The sequence below is a fragment of the Arvicola amphibius genome, chromosome 5, assembly GCF_903992535.2.
Source record: "Arvicola amphibius chromosome 5, mArvAmp1.2, whole genome shotgun sequence".
Taxonomy (NCBI): Eukaryota; Metazoa; Chordata; class Mammalia; order Rodentia; family Cricetidae; genus Arvicola; species Arvicola amphibius.
In genome coordinates this window covers 152,591,034-152,611,928 of record NC_052051.1, presented here as the reverse complement: position 1 = coordinate 152,611,928, position 20,895 = coordinate 152,591,034, and the positions used below count along the sequence as shown (strand labels likewise).

Here is a 20,895-nt window from a genome sequence, read left to right as displayed (position 1 = left end):
GTACAGCAGCTCCAGGCTGAGGGGCATACCTCACCCAAGCCAGCCTCTGCTGGGACTTCACAGGCCCCGTGCCACAGCCAGGAAGGATAAAAACATTATCTTCCTTTATGATGGGTAACAAGACCTGTGTGTGTGGATGCCAACTCCCCAGAGCCTTCACCCCTTTACCTGCCCCTTGGGAGTGAGGCCATGATCTGGGGTCACGGTGGCACAGCCAAGAACCAGCCCAGGGGCCTCGTGGTCTGGTGGAGACGAATCACGAGCCACTCTAAGAACCTGTAACAGGTAACAGCCAGAGAAAAGAAGAGGCCAGGCAGGCAGAGGAAAACGTGAGCTAATTAGAGCAGACTGGGCTGGCCTTCTGAGAAGGCAGAGTGCCCAAAGATGGATTTACCAGCGGGGTGATGGGCAGAGTTCCAGGACGGGGTAGTGGGATGCAGGTGTACTTCAGGACCAGCTGTGGCTACCACAGATGACAGAGAAGGGACAAGGGGGGATGCTGCAGGCTACAAGGAGCTACAGGGAGCATGAGAGTCCTGGATTCCCAATCATCAGCAACACGCAGGTTCTACAGTAACACAGATGCCAACGTGTTCTGACTTTGTGCCAGAGAACTGGACTAAAGTGAGGGCAGGGGTCTCCTGCTGTTCCCCATCAGCACAGGAAGAGTAAAAATCTCAATATTTATGGGCCACCCTCGGTTGGCACGCCACTTGTTCTCAGTAACTTGACCAGTAGTGTCACCGCCACTCCTGTTCTGCAGACAGTGACACAGAAGCCTGGCTAAGAATATGAGGCCCACAGCCAGCCAGCTTCACACCGTGGCTCTTCCCTTTCCTCACTCAGCAGCACACTACAGCTCTGGTTCTTTCCGCAAAGCTCAGAAACGGTGGTGGAGCCCACGAGAAGGATTTGACCTCATATGACAGACATGCTCACACGGGAAAAAAGCCGGCTTTGGAAATGCCAGGCTGCTACCCGGGGAAGAGGAAGAAGGAACCATAAATGATACCCAAAGGATGCTGGGAAAAGACACCTAAGGTGCCGCTCTTAGCAGCAGGCATGGTTTGCGGCTGCACTACATGGCTCCTCAGTCTGGGGCATGCTGGACACAGTGGTCCACTCCAGGAAAGAAAGGCGCCCTTCTCCCAGTCAGTGCTTGCAATGTTCAAAGTAGGTCTGCCCCAGGAAGAAGGGTAATAATTAATAAACTGATTACAAAAATGTCCTTTTTCTACTTCTAAGCTTCCCCTGCAGTGGGCTCTTTCCTTTAACGTCATATTCTTAAGTGACAAGGCCCAGATGTGAGAAAATGAACCCCGCAATGCACTCTGGGAGGCAAGCAGGGTGAGTGCACAGCTGCTCCGCCCATCACCACCCTGCCCATGTCAATAACTTATTTCAGCGCACAGTAGTGTCGGTTACAACAACACTAGGGTTTTAGAGGTTAGAGGTAACCGAAGTTACAATTTAAAGCTAATGTTTCCCCTAGTCTTACAGAGACATGAAAATACAAAGCATGGTCCTCAAGTTTAATTCCTAAGATGCTGACAAATGCCTTTGCTACTGAATTCACTTGCTCCTAGTTAAAATGCTAAAAATATCAGCATTATTTATTCTTCATAAAAGACCGAAAGCATTTGTATTATTTTTCTTACATCTATAAAAGGCAGAGGTCAATACTATTTAAGGTGGAAAAGGAAGTTTAGCTGCTTTTAAGACCTTTAAACAAATTAGTATCGATCTAAAAAGTAATCTTGAAGTCCGCTAACTAGAGGCCAGAAACGGAATCTTAGCGTCCGACACCAGCGGAGAGAGTTAAAGCTCTATTTCCTTCTTAAGCGGCTGCAGGGTGAGCAGAGCGCTGCAGCTTCCTCATACCTCGCTTCTGGATGAAGACCCTAAGCAAGGGGTTCGCACTTGAGACCGCCTTGCAGAAGTTGTCGTCATTGTTGATGGGCAGCAGGTCCCCGTGCACGTCAGCATAGCCGATGGTCACGTCCGTGTGAGGGATGTGGTGTGTGTGCACGACCAGCTGGTAGAAATCTTCAAACTTCCCGGGCTTATGGCGGTCCAAGGAGAACCTTCGGAATTCGGCCCCAAACTACAAGGCAAGAGAGGCAGTAAGTGAATCGCAGGAAGAGTCCCGAGAAGAAGGCTCCGTGTCATGGGACAATGTGGTCACTAGCTCCCCAGAAGGTCACAAGCAGCCCCATGCTACGGTCTTGTGACTGAGCAAGTCAAATTTTGTTTAAAATACATAAAGTATATTTTTAATTTTGATTTAAAGTAGCAGGTTTTCAGATAGCCTTCTTTTAAAGGCTTTGATTTCGATTAGTCCTCTCCAAGTTTCCTCCCCCTCCCTGCCTAACCCTTTCCACTCACAGAATCGACTTTCAAATTACCCATGCTCTACCACCGTCCTTCCTTCAAGCCTCCCCACCCACAATGGCCTCTTACTAGTTTCCCGGTTTCTACGGTAACTCCAAGTAAACACAACCCATTGGAGATCTGAAGGTAGGATCCACACACAAGGGACCACATGAAGATGCTATGTAAACTGCTGGGGAAAGGCCTCCACAGTGACTCTCAGGAACTACGACGCCTGCCCGGTAAAACATGACTGCTTGTGCAAAGATGGCACTACTGTTAGGGCTAACCAACTGCTTTCTGATTGGGTTGAATGCCCACACCACGGGAGGGAATCCATGCTGGGCACTGACACCTGGTTGAAAACCCATGACAGGAAACAAAGGGCCATACGGGGAACTGAGCACTGCTGCTTAGCCAAACTGACAATGCAAATGCACTGAACTGCCCGCTAAATGCTTATGTTTACACCCACAAATACTACCGCAAGCCTTAACCAGAGAAGGTTCCTCCTAGTGAACAGTGGTGGATGAAGAGGCTCATGACTGTAGAAGGCACTAAGGATAAGTGACCTGCGAGTGAGTTTACACCAACCACCCTCTAAAGCTCAGAGAGCATTGTGGAGGAGGGGACAGAAGGGGCGAAAGAGCTGGAAGGCAGATAGAGGGGCTGTGACACGCGGTTTCTGGGCAAGACACAGCCATGCAGTCATGAACTCATAGTGGCTGCAGATGCCTGCCCCGGATCTGGACAGGAATGGTCCCTCTAACAGTCAAAGATGAAGGAGGAGCTCAGGGGGCCTTACCCCTTGCTCCTGATAAATTCAGACAGAGGGGAGTCATAGCCTTCAGTTGTACACCCAATGGTGATACCACCAGGCTTCAGTGGACAGCTCTAATCCAATGTTCACACTGATGGCCCTGGTTTAAACTAAATGGGTCACAAGACAAACCTGAAAGTTATCAATCTCTGAATGGGGCTGTCAGGGAGGAGGAGGCTCAAAAGGCATGAGAGAGAGAAGAGAGGTGTGGGTGAAGGAATAATCAGAATGCATTATATACATGTATGAAATCGTAGAAACAACAAAAACTATTTTTTAAAAGTTAAAAAGGAAAAAAGAAAGAATGGGAAGAAGAAAGAACCGGCGTCCTTTCAAAAGAGCATCAACCCTCCACCTCTGGACAGTCGCTAGCAAAGCCACAAACACAAAGACCAGGGCCAACTTCTTTTCTGCAGACCCTGGCCCTGACCTAGGTGCCCACAGAGCTGCACACAGAACTTATGCTCACCTCCAGGGGAGCCCAGCCCACAGTATATGGGTCACCTCTTAAAGGCTACAAGGAAATCACCAGGGTCAGTCTGGCTTGAGGGTCTTGGCTCAGAATTGTCTTCAGTATAATCAAGAGGTAAATGAATGGGCTCTAATGTACACAAAGCTGAAATGTTCGGTGTTACACATGAATAGCCACTAAATCATCTGGGCATCATACTGGGCAAATCATCTCAAGACACTGAGGTTTGTGTCAAAAATCTACATTGCCCTCAGATTTGGGAATGTAGCCCAGAAAATCGTGTTTTTTTGATAAGTTCTCAGAAGTAACAAATGCTAGTGTCTGGGGCTTATATACAGAGGACCAGTAGCCTAAGGGAATCAACTTCCAGAGCTCTGTATGAAGACTGACCTGTCTGGGAAGCACTTGCTGTCCCCACATCTTGCAGGCCACCCAAAGCAAAGCCAGTCTCTTAAGTACCTACGCTGCCCAGGATACCCAACAAAGGAACAATTCAGAATGTTGACTTGGGAAAAGCTACATTCAGTGACTAGTCAGAAGTCTACTGTCTCCTCCCCCACACACAGTAAGGGGAGAAGTATGGCCTTCCCACACACTCAGAAGGGGAGGAGGATGGCCCCAGACTTACTGTTTGGCTAGTTACATTTATGAACGGCTGGTGTCCTGGAAAGAGCAGAGGAAAGGGCTCTCTACTGTCCCCACCAGTGTCAGAGGTACAGATTAAACATCTCCAGGCTCCCATTACTCAGACAAACATGTCATCTCTTCTTAGCACTTTACAAAGGGTACCCCAGCAACAGGAGGCCTGGGTACAGCATGCTGGTCTTCACCCATGGGGGTGGAAAAACTCTAAGATACAGTCTGAAAGAGATAAAGCCTACAACCCATGTTCTGTATGGTTTCTCCCTGATTTAGTTACCCAATCAAATCACAGCATATTTATTTGGGCAGTCGTCACGTTTCCCATCTGTGCGGCTGCCTTCTGGTAAGTCTATGAGCACGCCCCTTTCTTCCCAATGAAGACATCAGGGACTGTAACAATGAGTAATGCAGCCCAGGAGCGGCTCTCTCACGTCCAGTCCTTGTCTGGGTGTCCTCAGCAGGATGCATGACTGTACACTCACCTGAGGAACACCCTTCTCTGTGCTCAGCACTCCTCACCGCGGAGTCAGCACCCAGAGTATGTGTGGATAGAGCTCACACACTAAATTCTCAAGTTCTCCCACAGTGTTTCCAGCTCACTTCCACTTGGCAAGGAATCTACAGGCAGCTCACAGTGTTTTTCATGATTTTTAAACAATATTCCTAAAATGCGTAGCTTCCTATAGTAATTTGGAAAGACAAAAGAATACAGATTTCTCTTGAGGTGAAAAAAGCCTGGTTTGTATCTGACTGTGTGACTGGTTTGCCACTCAATCAGACAGCCTGCCTGAGTTGAATGCTGGTGAAAAAGGAGAACATTGATATGCTATAACTAACTTGCCTACTGACCAGCAAGGCTGCTTCGGGAGGAGTGTAAGTGTGTGCCTGCCTGTGTGCTTATCACCACGCCCAGCTGAACTTCTCAATCTAGTCAGTGAAATCTGAATGGGAGGGTTTGATATCTCCAGTAGACATTTTAAAATAGAATAAACAATCTTTTTTAATGATCAGAAAATTTACATACTTCCTTGTCTCTTTGATTTCTTTTATCTGTTACTATCTGATGAGATTCTTTTCTTCTATTATTCTCTCCTACTATTTTATGCTTGATTATCTGTCCTGTTTCTATGCAATAAGAAGTTAAGATAAGTCAAAGTTGAAATATTTTCATATGGCTATAATGTGTGAGAATTACTCCTAAATTGGTGTTCAATGGTATTCTTAGTTTTTAGTTTGCAAAGTGGGAAGAGCTCCAAGATAGGAACACTGGGACACACTTGTAATCCCAGCACTCAGGAGGCTGAGGTGGGAAAATTTTAAGTCCATGAGTTCAAGACCAGCTTAGGCAACACACACACGCGTGCACGCGCACACACACACACCCCTCACATAAACCATTGTGGGGGGGGGGATATAGGCATATTTTAGATGCACTGTAATTATCACCCCCGCTTGTATAAATGACTAAATGAAGCAGCCATGATGCCATACTCTGTCTCGCCAGGCTGAGGCAGGAAAATCAAGAATTGAGTCCCTAGTGGGCTACACAGCAAGACCCCCTCTGAAGAACAAACACACAACGTGGCAAATATCAGGAGAGTGGCTGCCAATAAGGTGCTGTGCTCAGGTGTGCAATCATACACATGTGCATGCGGCAACTGCTTCAAAAAGCAGAGAGCACGGAGGGGGAAGTGTGGGGAGTCTGGCTGGAGGAGTGGGAGTGAAGATAGCCTGTTATGTATGTTTAATGAGGGCCAGAGTTCTGATAGTCATGTGAAAAGGTGATGTAATAAATTCATCTTATCTAAAAATTAATAATTTTTATTTTCCACTTAACTTCAGGCAAGTTAGTTTACAGCGTATCAAAGCTCCCCCTTCCCACCAACACCCAACACAGGCAGTGGGTCACCCCCCTCCCCCAGAGGAATTAATCCTAGACATGGGAAGACATGCACTGGGGAAGGTCACCTGTCCAGAAGCAGACTTATCAAAGAAAGGACAACTAGTTGGAGTCGTCCCCCGGCAGCCACAGGTCATCTGTGTCTTGAGCCATCAACACCTGATGGCTGGGGCCTCTTCCCATTTGTGCAAACCCACACGCTCACTGTGGCCTTGAACTCACAGAGATCCTCCTGCCTCTGCCTCAAGTGCTGAGATCAAAGATGTGTGTCACCACCACCTAACCTTTTAAAGCTCAAAAAGAAATTAATCTCAATATAAAATTCTTAGACCAGTAAGCAAAAGTACATTATCCTCAGCTGGGCATGGTGGCTCATGCCTTTGATCCTAGTACACAGGAGACTGAGGCAGAAGGATCACCACAAGTTCCAGGACACTCTGTGCTATACAATAAGACCCTGTCTTAAAAAAAGGGGGGGTATTTACCTAAAAGTGAAATTCATTTTGATTCCCTTTAACATACAGTCTACAAAAACAACAATAGATTTATGATCACAGTTAGAAAAAAGATATATATTAGTTGAGATGATATATGTATATTACACATACATAATATATCATCTCAACCAATAGTCATCTGTCTTTTATGTCTCCCATCTTATCTGTCCTCCCTTCCCCCATTTCTTAAAATGGAGAGATTCCAGTTCCGTGAGAGATTGTCTCAAGTTGATAAGCCAGAGAGTGATAAAGAAAGACAGTCTCCAGCCCCAGTCTCCAGATGTGTGTGTGTTCCCCCTCAGCCATGAGTACAGACTAACATACCACACATATACAGAGAGAAAAAATTACAAGAGAGATTCAAACACACATAGAGATTAATGAAAATATATCATACCAAAACATATAAACTCTAGCTAAAGCCACACACAGGGAAATATATGGGTATAAAATCCTAAAAGGAAACTCATTAAACTAGAAACTAAAAAAAGTACAAACCTAATCCAAACAAGCAGAAAGGACTGGAGATTAGAAAAAAAAAAATAGGGAAAGAAACAAAGCAAAAGGCTGAGTCTTTGAAAAGACTAACAAAATCAGCACATCTTTAGGAAGGGAGAAAAAAGAAACAAATTCAAATCTTTCAAACCACAAACGAAAGGGAGGCTATGGTTAGGAAGGAGGGGCTGAGTATCCCCATAGCAATGGCCACTGTGATAAGGAGCCTGGATCCCTGAAAGTGATATCTGATTCTGGGGCATGGCTCAGGAAACATGGAGATGAGCCTGGCCATTTCATAAGAGCAGAAAGCCAGGAAGCAAAACAAACCCCACAAACATGGAGCATGCTGAAGGAGACAGGAACCAACCGGGAAATGTGCCAGTGGCCAAAGCTGGAACAATCTGAGCAACAAAATAAAATAGCACAAAATAAACATCCACGAGTCCACACAGATACAAACAAACGCCAGAATAAATAACCGGGCAGACACAGCTTCCATGCAGAAGAATACTAAACAATTTATCTGGATGCATCACCCTCCAGGAAGGGCAGCACGGTCTCCACCTTTTAGAGACAGGCTATGCATAAGACTGTGCTCCCAGAGTAGTGTGGAAGGGAGAAGAGGGACTCCACAGTGGGGGTGTCTCGACACACTTCTCTGCTAGGGGATCATTGACAAGGGCAAGTCACTGTGGCCAGCGTGGATGCTTGGCATGACAGATCGAAGTGGTACTTTGCCACTGTGGTTTTCTCTTTCAGAGTCACGATCCCAGTCTACTGATGAAAAGCACAACACACAACAAATGGCCACCAAGGGAGCAGTCCTCAAAAACAAAATGGTCACCACAGACAAGGGTAATCAAAAGGACCGCAAGGAGACACCACGACTAAGTGGGATGGGCTTTCCTGGATGAGGTCTTGGAACACTAGGCTAGAAAGAACACTCGGGAAAAGCTAAATCTGAATAAAACATAGGGCTCAGTTAACTATGATGTATCAGCACTGGCTCCTTCATTACAAAAATGTACCATGGTAACATTCGATGTCCCAAATTGAGAAAACAAGCAAGGTGCATATGAGAATCTTCTGTATTCTCACTGCAATTTTTCTGTAAAATTAAAAATGTCCTAAAATGATTTAAAACATTTTATATTAGTCTACAAGTTACAGGTCTCGTTGTGGCGTTTTCCTCTCAATGTTGTTTTGGTTAATCCTATCATGCTCTTCACACCCATGTCCCCTCCCCCTTACTAGCATCCTTCCATTCCGAGTGCCCCCTTCTCATTTTCATGCTATATGTGTTCTGTTACTCCCCCTACATCCCTTCTTACACCTCACCCCCATTTTGTTCCATGCTTCCTTTTCTAAGGCTGGAACTTACGGATGGAACTAAAATATTATATTAAGTAACTCTGGCTCCAAAGGAAAAATCCCACATCTTTTCTCTCATTTCCAGATCTTAGCTTCTCATTTTTATATGTGTATAATCATGTGGGTGTGAATGTAGGCACAGTTCATCAATCTAAAATAAAATTTTAAGAAAAGATTATATGCGAATCCCATGAGGGACCATATGCTGACTACTGGATACCCTATGGTATAGACAGATTCCAAGGATGATACAAACTATAAGGACTTATTTAAAAATAAAAACTCCAAGGAACTTATAACTAGGGTATTGAACTAATTCCAAAAATGCCCATTGAGATGATTCCATGCCTTCACTCATGAATTCTACCAAACATTCACAAAATTTATAGCAACCTCTCACAAACTCTACAAAACTGTTCGAGGGAACACATCTCACCTTACCCCATAAGGCCAATTTTGTCCTGATACCAACACCAAAAAAGGCATAGAATAAAGCTACAGATCAAAATCAAGCAAGACAGGGACAAAAATCCATTTAAAACGCCAGCAATCTATAATCATTAACATATAAAAGAAACTACAAAACCAGAGCCAGCAAAGTGAACTACAGGCATGCAAAGTAGCATTCACATCTGAAACTAAGTTGTTGTAATAAACAACATTAAAGGCCAAAAGCAACACAATCATCACAACATGAAGAATGAGTAAAATCAGACTCAAAACTAGGACAACCCAGCTAATACTGTGCTCAATGGCTTAAGGCAGATTAGTTTGCCCCAGATCAAGAAGAAATCAAGAATGTTCATTTTCACATCTGAGAACTGGCAAGTAAGCCGAGAAGAAGGATGCTCTAACACTTCCGTTCTACAAAACTGTTCGAGGGAACACATCTCACCTTACCCCATAAGGCCAATTTTGTCCTGATACCAACACCAAAAAAGGCATAGAATAAAGCTACAGATCAAAATCAAGCAAGACAGGGACAAAAATCCATTTAAAACGCCAGCAATCTATAATCATTAACATATAAAAGAAACTACAAAACCAGAGCCAGCAAAGTGAACTACAGGCATGCAAAGTAGCATTCACATCTGAAACTAAGTTGTTGTAATAAACAACATTAAAGGCCAAAAGCAACACAATCATCACAACATGAAGAATGAGTAAAATCAGACTCAAAACTAGGACAACCCAGCTAATACTGTGCTCAATGGCTTAAGGCAGATTAGTTTGCCCCAGATCAAGAAGAAATCAAGAATGTTCATTTTCACATCTGAGAACTGGCAAGTAAGCCGAGAAGAAGGATGCTCTAACACTTCCGTTCTAAAATTCCCTAGAGCTGATGAATGAGTTCGGTACAGGTTAAGGACACAGTATCACTATACAAAACAAAATTTATTTTTATACCATAGCAATACATAATCAGCCTGGAAATAAAGTTAAAAAATTTTACAAATAAAATATCGAAGGGATACAATATCTAGAAATAAAGTAAACAAAAGATGGGGGAACTACAGAATATTGTTGAAAAGTTAAAGAAGATACAAATGGGTGAAAGCATTCCACATTCACAGACTACAGAACTTGATGTCCGTAAATGCTCTGGTCTACAGATTCAAAGCAGCTCCTATCAAAATCACTGCCTGTGGGATGGTAACTGCCAAGTTGGAAAAGTATTTGGAAAGGTGAAAGACACAAAATATCCAAAAAGAATCAGTCTTGAAAAGAAGAGCAGGAGGACTCACACTCCCTAATTGCAAAATTCTTGCTGTTGTACTGATACACTGTGACAATGAATCGTGTGGACTGTACTGGATTGAGAAGTACCTAAAGCAGCTTCTGGGTGCTCTGGGTGTGTACAGAGACACATAACTGGGGGGAGGGGGGAGCCGCCTCGTGTGAGTGGTGCCATCCTATGAGCTGGGGCTCACACGTAGAACAGGCATGTCTCTGCTCTGGCCACCATGATGTGAACTGCTCTGCCCTGCCACGTCCTCTGTATCCATGATGAACTGAAGAGGTGAAGAAGTAAATTCTCCCTTCCATTAGCTGCTCATACATGTATTTTGTCACAACGGCCCAAAGTCTGACTAGTACATATATGATCTAGGCAAATCCATGATATAAATCACCTGACTTGTGACCAATGGATTTCTGTTAGGAACGTCGAGACAATCCTATGCAAGGAGAAATAATCTTTTCAACAGCTAGTGTTGGAACAACTGAATGTCCACGTGAGAACACTGGAGCTGCCCTCCTAGTTTACACTGCACACAAAAACCGATTCAGACTGCATTGTCGATTGGATCGCACGATAACTACGTATTTTAAAAACTCTTAGAATACACAGGATTAAATTTTTATTACTTGGGCTAGGCAATTATTACTTAGATATGACACCCATGACATAAACAACAAAAGAAAAAATAGACCAAGTGGATTTCATTAAAATTGAGAATGTCTGTGTGTCAACAGATACTATCAAGAAAGTGGAAAGGTTATCTACAGAACGGGAAAAATATGTGCAAATCAGACACCTGATTAGGAAGTTGTATCAAGATTATATAAAGAACTTTAGAATCTCAACAGCAGGCTGCCAGGCGAGGTGGCACATGCACTCGGTGGGGCAGAGCATGGCAGACAGACCTCTGTGACTTTGAAGCCAGCCTGGTCTACATAGAGAGCTCCAGGCAAGGGCTACATCAAGACCCCATCTCAAACAAAACAAGACAACATAACTCAACAACAGAAAGACGATTCACCCCAGCAAAAGATGGTCAACAGACTGGAATAGGAGCTTCTTCAAAGAAGATCTACAGATGGCCAATTAACACATGACCAGATGGTGTTCAGCATTGCTAGTCGCCGGGGAAATATGAATCAAAAGCACGGGGCATCTATCGCAAACCCAAGAGTCCTCTGGAGTGCACGCTACTGTCCTTTTGTCAACACCCTCTTAACGGCCGCACTTACTGTCACTTTATTAATGAGCTCCAACCTTGAAAAAGACTATACTGAGTCACACCTACGGGTTACATGGGTGTCCTCCAAAGGTCTACACAGACTTGCAAGGAGGTGGAGCCTGGTGAGAGATCCTTCACTGGGGGCATCCCCTTAGGAGAGACTGTAGGACCCCAGATGTTTATTTTTGCCTTTCTGGCTCACGAGGTAAGTGGTTTACTCCGCCATATGCCTCACTACAGGCTCAGAACACGATTTGGATCAGAACTTCCAGAATAAGAAGCCAAAATAACCCTTTCTCTTCATAAGTGGTTTGCCTTAGATGGTTTATGGTAGTAATGGAATCTAACAAGTTACCATTTCGATGACTACAGCACTAAAAGGGTAAAGCATACCAGTACGAACGTGGGGGAATATGAAGCCTCGCGCATTTTTGCTAGGATTTCAATGGTCGGCAAACAGCCTGGCAGTTCTGTAAAGGGGTAAACAGAGCTGCTCCTTGAATGACCATTTCCTCCTAGGTCTATACTCAAAGAGACGAGTACATACGCCCGTGCAAAAAACTGTAAATGAATTGTTTACAACAGCACTGTTTTGAATATGAAAACAACACAAGAGTTGCATCAAGTGACTGACAGGGCATACAGCGTAGAATATATGCTCTGGAGGATCCTAAATGTTATCCTAAGATGGGAAAAAAGACACGGGAGGTCACTTATTGCATATTCTGCTTGCACATTATAACCAGAATAGGCAAATCAGTAGAGACAGAAAGTGTAATAAGGAAATGATCCTACAGGCTGAAGGGAAGAAAGAACCAAGAGTGGTGTTAGTGGGTACAGTCACGGGGGTTCTGCCAGGGTGAAGTCAATGTTCTAAAATTGGATAGTGGTAATGACTGTACAACTTTAGGACTATTAAAAACCACTGAATTTTTACAATTTATAGGTGTGAACTTCATATTAATTACAGTGTCTACAGCTGTTATTTAAAAGAGCTCACCTTAAAGATTATGTTTGTAAGACAGCCTATTGGGGAAGGCTCATTGGAGGCTGTGATTAGAAACGTGGAACTCTGCAGGGAGGCACTGGGCAGGTGCTACACAAGGAGGCTCTGGTTCTGTTCAGGAAACGGGAAGCCCCATTAAGACTGGGGTCGAGCACTCGTCAGCGCACAATTAGGAGAACACATACAGTTAGGAGATCAGGGAAGGCCGGGCCCTGTGACTTCTGGGCCTTGGGAAGGAGGTATGGCTGTGAGGCCTGGGCCAGCAGAGCTGGCAAGGCCAGCTTTTCCAGTCTGAATGGGTCCTAGGGTGTTGAATAGAAAGGAGGTCGGAGGACAGGTGCTGGGAACAGGGTGGAACTTGCCTTTTCCCTCACACCGTCTCCACCCTGACCCCGAACTGCACAAGTTCCTCTGCTCTTCTCTACTTAGACTAATGTGCAGAATGGAGTCCTGGAGTCACAGGGCTCTGGTCTTTACATCTGTTTTCACTACCTAACATATATCCCGGGGGCAACTCAGCATCATCGACACCGCAATTCCGGACTTTCCCGGTTTAAGACATTATTGTGATTTTATTTGCTACTTCAAGAGATATGTAAACTTACATCCCATGTAGAGACACATTTAATTCAGAGCACGGGTAGTTCTAGAAAGAGTCATGTACATATAGGTGTCTTAGGGTCAGCAGGGCTGGATCCGAGTCTGCTCAGCTGTCTTTATGGCCTGAATTAAACTGTAAATTGCTCACTTCTCAGAAGGCTACCTTGCAAGCCCTTCCACCTACGGCTCAGAGAACATGAGAGACTGGGCCCAAGGCCACAAAGTGATTGATTCCAGGCTGACTGGAAAAGGGATCCTTAATTCTTGACTCTTATTTTTGCTCTTTCTCAAGCATAAACTGTGGTCACTGGTAGCCAACAGCCCATGCATTTCTCTTATTACAGAAAACATAGGTTTAGAAAACAATCTAAAAATAGCCCCTTAAGGAAGGTTCAGGAGTTGAAGGTTTGGCTGCCCAATTGGTGGGATTGGGATATAACCAATCACGGTGCCTGCTTAAGGGAAACAGACCGTCAGGAGCACCCTCTGTAGGGTTTATCTTGTCCTGCTGTTCCCTCTTTCTGTGGCTCTGTTTTCCAGCTGCCACAAAGTGAGCAAATCTGCCCTGTCCCATCCTTCTGCCGTGACACTCTGCCTTGCCACAGGTCCAGGGCTAGCCAAGCATGGACTGAATCCTCTCAAACCAGGAGCCAAAATAAATGGCTTCTTCTTGAAAAAAAAAAAAGTTGTTTTTCAAGTATTTTAACACCGTGATATAAAGCAGCTAAGACAGACTTCATATCAAATTCATGTGGATACTATTTTCACTGAAAAACATCTTGCTGAGGGGGCTGGAGAGATGGCTCACAGCCTAAGAGCATGTACTGTTCTTCCAGAGGACCTGAGTTCATCTGGCAGCCTGTAACCATCTGTAACTCCAGGGGGACCCAATGCCGCTGGCCTCTGCAGACACCTGTACGGACATGCACACGTTTAAAAAAAATAATAATAAACAAAAACAAAACCAAAGAGAAAAAAAAAAACCAGTTCTTGCTGAACCAAGTGCACCTTTGGCTGGATATGAGAACTGGCAACAGCGCTGTCCTCGCATACTGATGTCTCTCGATAGATGGAGGCGGCTTGGGTCTGAACCACTGGGTCCTGAAGAATCCCAGGAGGAAGATCTTCTACCAAGTCTGCCATTTGGTTGTCCTGTTCTGAATATCTGTTCAGGGATAGGACACATACACAGCCCCTCTGCTTTTTGGCTATCACAGGGAGATGTTTCCTCTCCTTTAGAGAGGCACACAACGAAAATTCAAGCAGTGGAAGGACTCTTGCTTGGTCCCCTGCTCTCTGCCGGAATCTGGATTGTCTAGGAGATCACCTCCCTTTTCAAGTTGGTTTTCACAAAAAGGCAGAATAAAAGTAAAAAAGGCACAAATTTCTGACTGGCTTTCTGTCACCTTTTGTCATTCATTTACTCAAAATGTTTGGCGTTTGAAAAATGTTCTTTCCCTTTCTGCGCTCGTTAAGTCCCTGCTTGTCTCTGAGCTGGCCAGAGAAGTGGACCACACATGTGACAAACACAGGAATTTTGGGCAAACCAGTTTTATTCAAGATACCTCCTGAAGGACATTCTAATGTCTGCTGCACCCAGGCATGTCCTGGAAGTCACGTGACTCATGTGCCTGGGCTGAGGCTGTCCCGCTGGCTCTCAAGGGTCCCACAGAGGTGTATAACCTGATGTATCACCAGCCATACAGAAATGCCCAGCGGGTACGGCCAAAATGTCTCTCCCAGGTGTGTCTAACAAGCATGCTTCTTTAAAATGAAGATCACAAAGTTTGTGGTTTGCATTTCTTTATGGTTTAAGTAGGGATACAACCATATAATTCTAAACTCAAAAGGGATTCAGGATTCCCTGCTTGTATGTCCTCTTCCCCCAAAAACCATGATTTCAGCTTCAATGTGGTTGTCAAAAGATTTTATGCAAGGAAGGATAAACACATGAACTTTACGTCCTCCCTTTCTTCTCCTTCCCTTCAACAGGGTCTTGCCATGCAGCCCTGGCTGATTTTGAATTTGTGATCTTCTTGCCCCCACCTCTGGAATCCTGGCCTTAAGGCAGGTGCGGTCTCACCAAGGCTTCTTTTCTAAACGCTAGTAGCAAACTACCAGCCCTCAAGGCTCTACTCCACACTCTTCTCACTCAATTGCTCTACTGTGAAAATGCTTCTTTGCCTGGTGTTCCCACAGGACAGGGCATCATCTCCGCCACACCGACTGGTGAAGGCTTGGTAAAGTCCAGGTATCAGTGAACAGTCTACACCAGCCAGAATTGGCTCAGGAACCAGTTCACCTCCCAAACCCAAACAGGCACAAATGTTAAAAATGTAATCTCCATTAGAAAGTAGCAGGAGCTCCCCCAACTCAACAGCGATGAGAAGCATAGAGCATATGCACATCAGTTTAATGAATCAAGTCTGCTAAGGAGCTTGAAGCCAAAGAGTCTAAGCCTGGAAGCTGCCACTGGCCCAGGACGTCACACAGCAAGACGGGAAGAGAAGGTCGTGAAACAGGCCCACGTTTCTCACACGCAGTGGGTTCCGCTAGCTCTGCCGGGTGCACATATATTCCCAAATCCTCTACCCTTCTGAAGCCACATGCCAGCCAAAATGCTGACAGAAAAAGGAGGCAACATTTCAAAGAGTAACTGTAAATTCAAGAATAATGGGAAACAGAGCCAACTGACTACAGCTGTGTCTCTGAGCCGCCTGGAGGTACCGGGTACTTACCTGAAAAAAAAAAAAAGCCTTTGTTTCCAAAAATTACCCAAGAAGGAAACGGAGTGAATCACTGTGGCATTCTCATGTGCTTTTGGCTAACCTGAGTGGTGGCCCCAGGATACCCTGAACTGTGGGCTGTATCATACGCATGCTGTAGGTAGGACTCTCCTGGGAACCCCGAGGCTTCCTTCCACCACAGCCCGTCCTCCTGACTAGACATGAGGAAGAGAGCACCTGAGGACACTTCATCAGAGGGCAGAGCGGGAACCACCGAGCCATCGGGGCTGAGGGAGGGCCAGGGCCCTGTCACAGGATGTCCTTTGGTGGACACACCTTTCTTTATTTGAACCCCTTCAAACTTTAAGCAGGAGCTTATTCACTGGACTTGTTTCTTTTCGTGTTATGCTTCAGGGTCCTAAAGGAAAAATATGGTCTCCATTTTAACCACTACGGGACTCAGTAGACAGTAGCAGTCAAAAACATTTACCGACTGAGCAATCAAGGAAGGATGCATGGCATAGCCCTACTTTGATTCACCCAGTGAATATTCTCAGGGTACCTTTGTGCCCAGATGCCATCCCACACACTTAGAACATGAAAGGACCCATAGAGGAAATGACAGCCCTCAGGAAACCCTACAGAAGGTGGGCAGCATGAAGAAGAAAATAGCCAATTCTGTGTGAGTCAGGAGCCAGTAAGGATCATGGGAAAAATAGAAGTGGGGGAACTCTACGATCCTGGAGGCCACAAATGGTGGCTACAGTGTCCTTCAGCCCCCTAAAGCTGCTTCTGCAGGGGATGGCTCGGGCTTCTAGTCCTTCAGAGCTGCTTCTCTAGGAAGGAACCCATACTCCCCAACCCGTGGCCTGCTCTTCAGCCCTGATTTTCCAGTAGCCTCGGCTTTGGCCTCGGCACACTGTACCTGTGAACCATGGCTCCACCTATGTCTCCACCTGGGACAGAGTGTTGCTCACAATGTCCACATTGCCCAAGATATCTGAAGTGCTACCTGCTTGTAGACGCCCTCTCTGGGTCCCTGTAGCCTGAAGTGCTGCTTTCTCTACAAACCCTCCCACCTCAGACCTCTGAGAGTCCTAGATAGGTCCTCTCTGACTGAAATTATTCTCCTTGTATCTGTTCCCAGCATGGAGCAGGAGGGACATCAACCTAGCTGGAATGGCTCTTGGTGACCTGTATCCCCAACAAAGCACCAGAGGAACTAGATGGCAGGTGTGGGGTAGTCGAGGAGGACGCTACAGCAGGCAAGTGTTGGGGTGCGTATCTGTGACACAGGCCTGGCAGGAAAGGGCCTCTTTCCTCTCCAGCATTCAGTACCCAGAACCTAAACTCTATCTAGATCCAACCTCCTAGATTCAAGGACTTCGAGCAGCCCAGAGAGGACCTCCCAGTTGACCAGGACCTCTCAGAGGCACAGAGAAATTGAGAGAGGGGAGAGGGCCTGGAGGGGCCACCTAGTTAAGATTCTTCCACCAACTCTGGACCCCGGGGGAAGCACCAGGCCTTGGGGAGACACTTGCCGTCAGACTCCATCCAACTCTAGAGGGACCATGTGGTTCTCACTCTGATCCCAGCCAAGGCCAGAGCAGAGGCCTGACTCACTATCGTGAACTATAAGGTTTACTGTGAATGAAAAGCTCCCCCATCTTTATAAACAAGAAAAACCCCATAAACTAAACAAAATCTGTCCTACAACACTGGAAGCTGTTCTTGCCCCAACCCTACAAGGCCTGGCCCTGCAAGGACCCACCCTGTAGGGCCGAGCTATGCAAGGCCCTCCCTGCTCTACAACCATCTTTCCTTCAGGCCAGTCTTGGCGAGACCCACCCTCGTAGGCCCCGCCTGGCACAGGTACTCTCCTATGGGCTCTGCAAACAAGGACAATCTCATGTAACCAGGAGCATCTCAAAATCCCCACAAATAACTCATCAAAACATTTATAGCAATAAAAAATGGAACCAGTAGATGAACCAACTTACAATAGACCAAAGCAGCCATATCCACAGACAGAAATGCCAGATGAAACCAAACGAAAGGGATATTTTAAAAGGGTTTAAGAATTCAGGGACATCGTTACAATATGTGAGAAAAAGAGAACTCTGTGCTGAATAGACCCTGTGACTCTGATTAGGTAAAAGGTAATTTTGACACAAAACAACAAAGGATTAAAGCCTGGCCTAAGTGGTCTAAGTATCTGAGAGAAATCCAGCAGACCAGGGAAGCTGGCCCGCTGGTCCCAGGCATGGTTTTAGGATGCACTGACTCCTGCTCCTGGGGGCCATGCTGAGCAAGCAGCATCAGCACCCAGGCCCATGGGAACAATGCGGCCTTAGAAGAGTCAAAACTAAGGCACGTTTTCCTTTTCCATCCTTTATTTTTGAGACAGGATGTCACATATCCCAGGCTGGTCTTGGATTTGCTATGTAGCCAACAATGACCTTGAGTATTTAATCCTCCTGCCTCCACTTCCCAATACTGGGACTGTAGGCCTGTACCACCATGCCTGGTTCCGGTGGTGCTGAGAGTCAAACCCAAACTGTGCATGCCCTGCAACCGCTGTGTCACCTCAGCTGATCTTTCAATCCTGACAATCAGGGCAGTCAACAGCCAGCCACAGTTAGAGTCCATGTCCCAGTGTTTGTTCATTCAAGGAAATTTCATATAATGCCTACTACGTCTGGCCCTGGGCTGGGGTGAGTCTGGTGCTGAGCATACCTGCCTTCATGTGGCTGAAGTTTGCTGACCAGCAGGATGTCAATCAGCAATCACACGTGCACCACATAATTACACACCGAGAAGCGCCAGGGAAGTGACTGGGAACCCAGGCCTTCATTTAAACTGGGTGTGTAAAGCAAGTAAACCATCAGGTAAGGAGACCGGGGAACGGGCAGTGCGGGCCAGACACAGGGGACCCTGCCCTGCACTAGATGCTGTAGGGAAAGGACAGGAAGACAGCCATCAGCACAGGCTGAGGCCCTCCGGAGGTCTCTGGTGTCCCTACTGTTTATGGAGATGGGTCCCAGTATCACAACAACCTCTCTCCAGAGGACGGAGTCAGGCGGGGCCAGTGATGGCTCAGAGACTTGCCTTGGACTGTTAGAGACATGGGTGGAACAGGATTTGTTAAGGAGAAAGAACCCAGATCATATATCCCAACTGAAGAGGGATGGGATGGGTGGATGGATAGACAGACAGACAGACAGACACTAGGGAGATAATAGATGATGTTCTGGAAGACATACTGGGACGTACCTTAAAATTGGGCCATATGTCTGTGAGTCAGGCAGGGTGGTGCTTGGTCCTTTCCTGTATCCTGCCCTCCCTCTGCCATCCAGGGCGATGATGGCACAACTGTCACACCTGCATTACTGCCTGGACCAGCACCACAGGGTGCACGAGACTGCCCAGGGTGACTTCGGGGCCAAGAACCCTCACTGGCTTGGGCTCCATCTGGGAGGTTATGCACCTCCGAGGGAAGGGCCTGCACCCTGGTCCACACAGGTACTCTCTGCTGGGGCTAATGCAGGCAGAATGGGACCAGAGGCCAGACACTAACAAGCCTGACAGAGACGACGAAGTCACTGCCAGGCAGCCTCTGCGTACTCCTCAATCCTCAGAGCAAGCCTACTCAGAGAGGTATTGCTGCCCCATTTTACAGGCCAGAAGAGCAAGAGCTACAGCAGCGGTCCCCAACCTGTGGGTCACAGGGGTCGCGTATCAGATATTTACATTATGATTCATAACAGTAGCAGAATCACAGTTATGAAATAGCAACAAATAATTCTATGGTTGGGGGTCATTACAACATGAAGACCTGTACTACAGGGTCTCAGCATTAGGAAGGCTGAGAACCACTCAGCTAGAGGGATTCGCGGACCTGCTCAGTCACAAGGCTAGTAATGAAGGAGCTGAGACCAAATTACAGGAGAGGTTGAGATAATTCTAATGGGACAGTCAGAGACAAGGAAGAGTAGAGGAGGGAGATCCGAAGCAATGGACAGGCATGGGCACGAGGGGCTTGCGAGAAAGTAGACTGCTTAGGACCTGGACAAACACAGCCTCTAGGTAGGTGGAGTGTGAATGTCTCCACCTCCAAGGGACTTTCCTGACCTGTAAACCCACAGTGAGAACCCTGGCTATTGGGGGAAACAGTCTGACCTGTGCTTGAGAAATGTGGAAGAGTCAGGCAGTTTGCAGGCTGGGAGCTGCACAAGCGATGCGGGCTGGCCCTGGTGACTCATGACACAGGTTCAGACAATAGAATCAAGTTGGAAAGCACCAGACTCAAGAGCACAGCAGCTCCTGGTTCTGTTCCCTGCACTGGCTTCCTAACCCTGGGCAGTCTCCTGCCTGACTCCTTGGTAAGCAGGAATGGAGCGCTGCTCTTGAGAGGCTCGGTGAGAATCTGAGGAGAAGGCTCGTTCTGTGCTCACAGTGTGGGAGGAGAGCAAGGCTCCTGGAGCGGCGTAAACTCTGCAGGCCTCAGAAGGCCTACAACATCTCAAGGCTCTCACGGGCTGTCACTCAGCCTGCCTCATGAACCAACCTGCAGACTTTGGCAGCATTTAGGACAAAGCATTTGGGGATGCTCTCCATCCGCTTAGCTGCATCTCCTAACTTCTGAGGGGGAGTCTGGCTTATTAGGCCCATCCCTTCCATGACTCTAAAATGGTTATTCTTCAGGGCTATCTTTCAAAAGCAAATAACTTTTTTTTTTGATAATACCATGAGAGACCAGATTTTGAAGCTTTGGGTAGGTGCTGGCCTTTCCACCCAGCTACGTCATTCAATGGGCCTCTGCTAAGTCAGGGTCTAGAGGGCCCTGTCATAGTCCCAGTAATACTGCTGCAGAGAGCCTGCTGTGGTACCGCTAAAGGAAATGGGTGAGCTCCAGGTCTGTGCTCCTTGCATCCGCCAGGCACACTGCACACAGGGCTGAAGCGCCCATGCTGTGCTAACAGACAGGATCAAAGGTTCAGGCTGCTGAGGAGAGGGGACCTCACAGGATA

At 46.4% G+C, this 20,895-nt stretch overlaps 1 protein-coding gene across 1 annotated transcript in view; it reads right to left on the bottom strand.

Annotated features, from left to right (window-relative positions):
* The window catches only part of Pard6g (par-6 family cell polarity regulator gamma), a 64,015-nt gene that overhangs the window by 33,805 nt on the left and 9,315 nt on the right, over positions 1-20,895 (bottom strand). Inside the window, exon 2 of the mRNA XM_038330981.2 lies at positions 1,882-2,104. Within this exon, the coding sequence (XP_038186909.1) occupies positions 1,882-2,104 (223 nt within the window). The remainder of the gene's footprint in view (positions 1-1,881; positions 2,105-20,895) is intronic.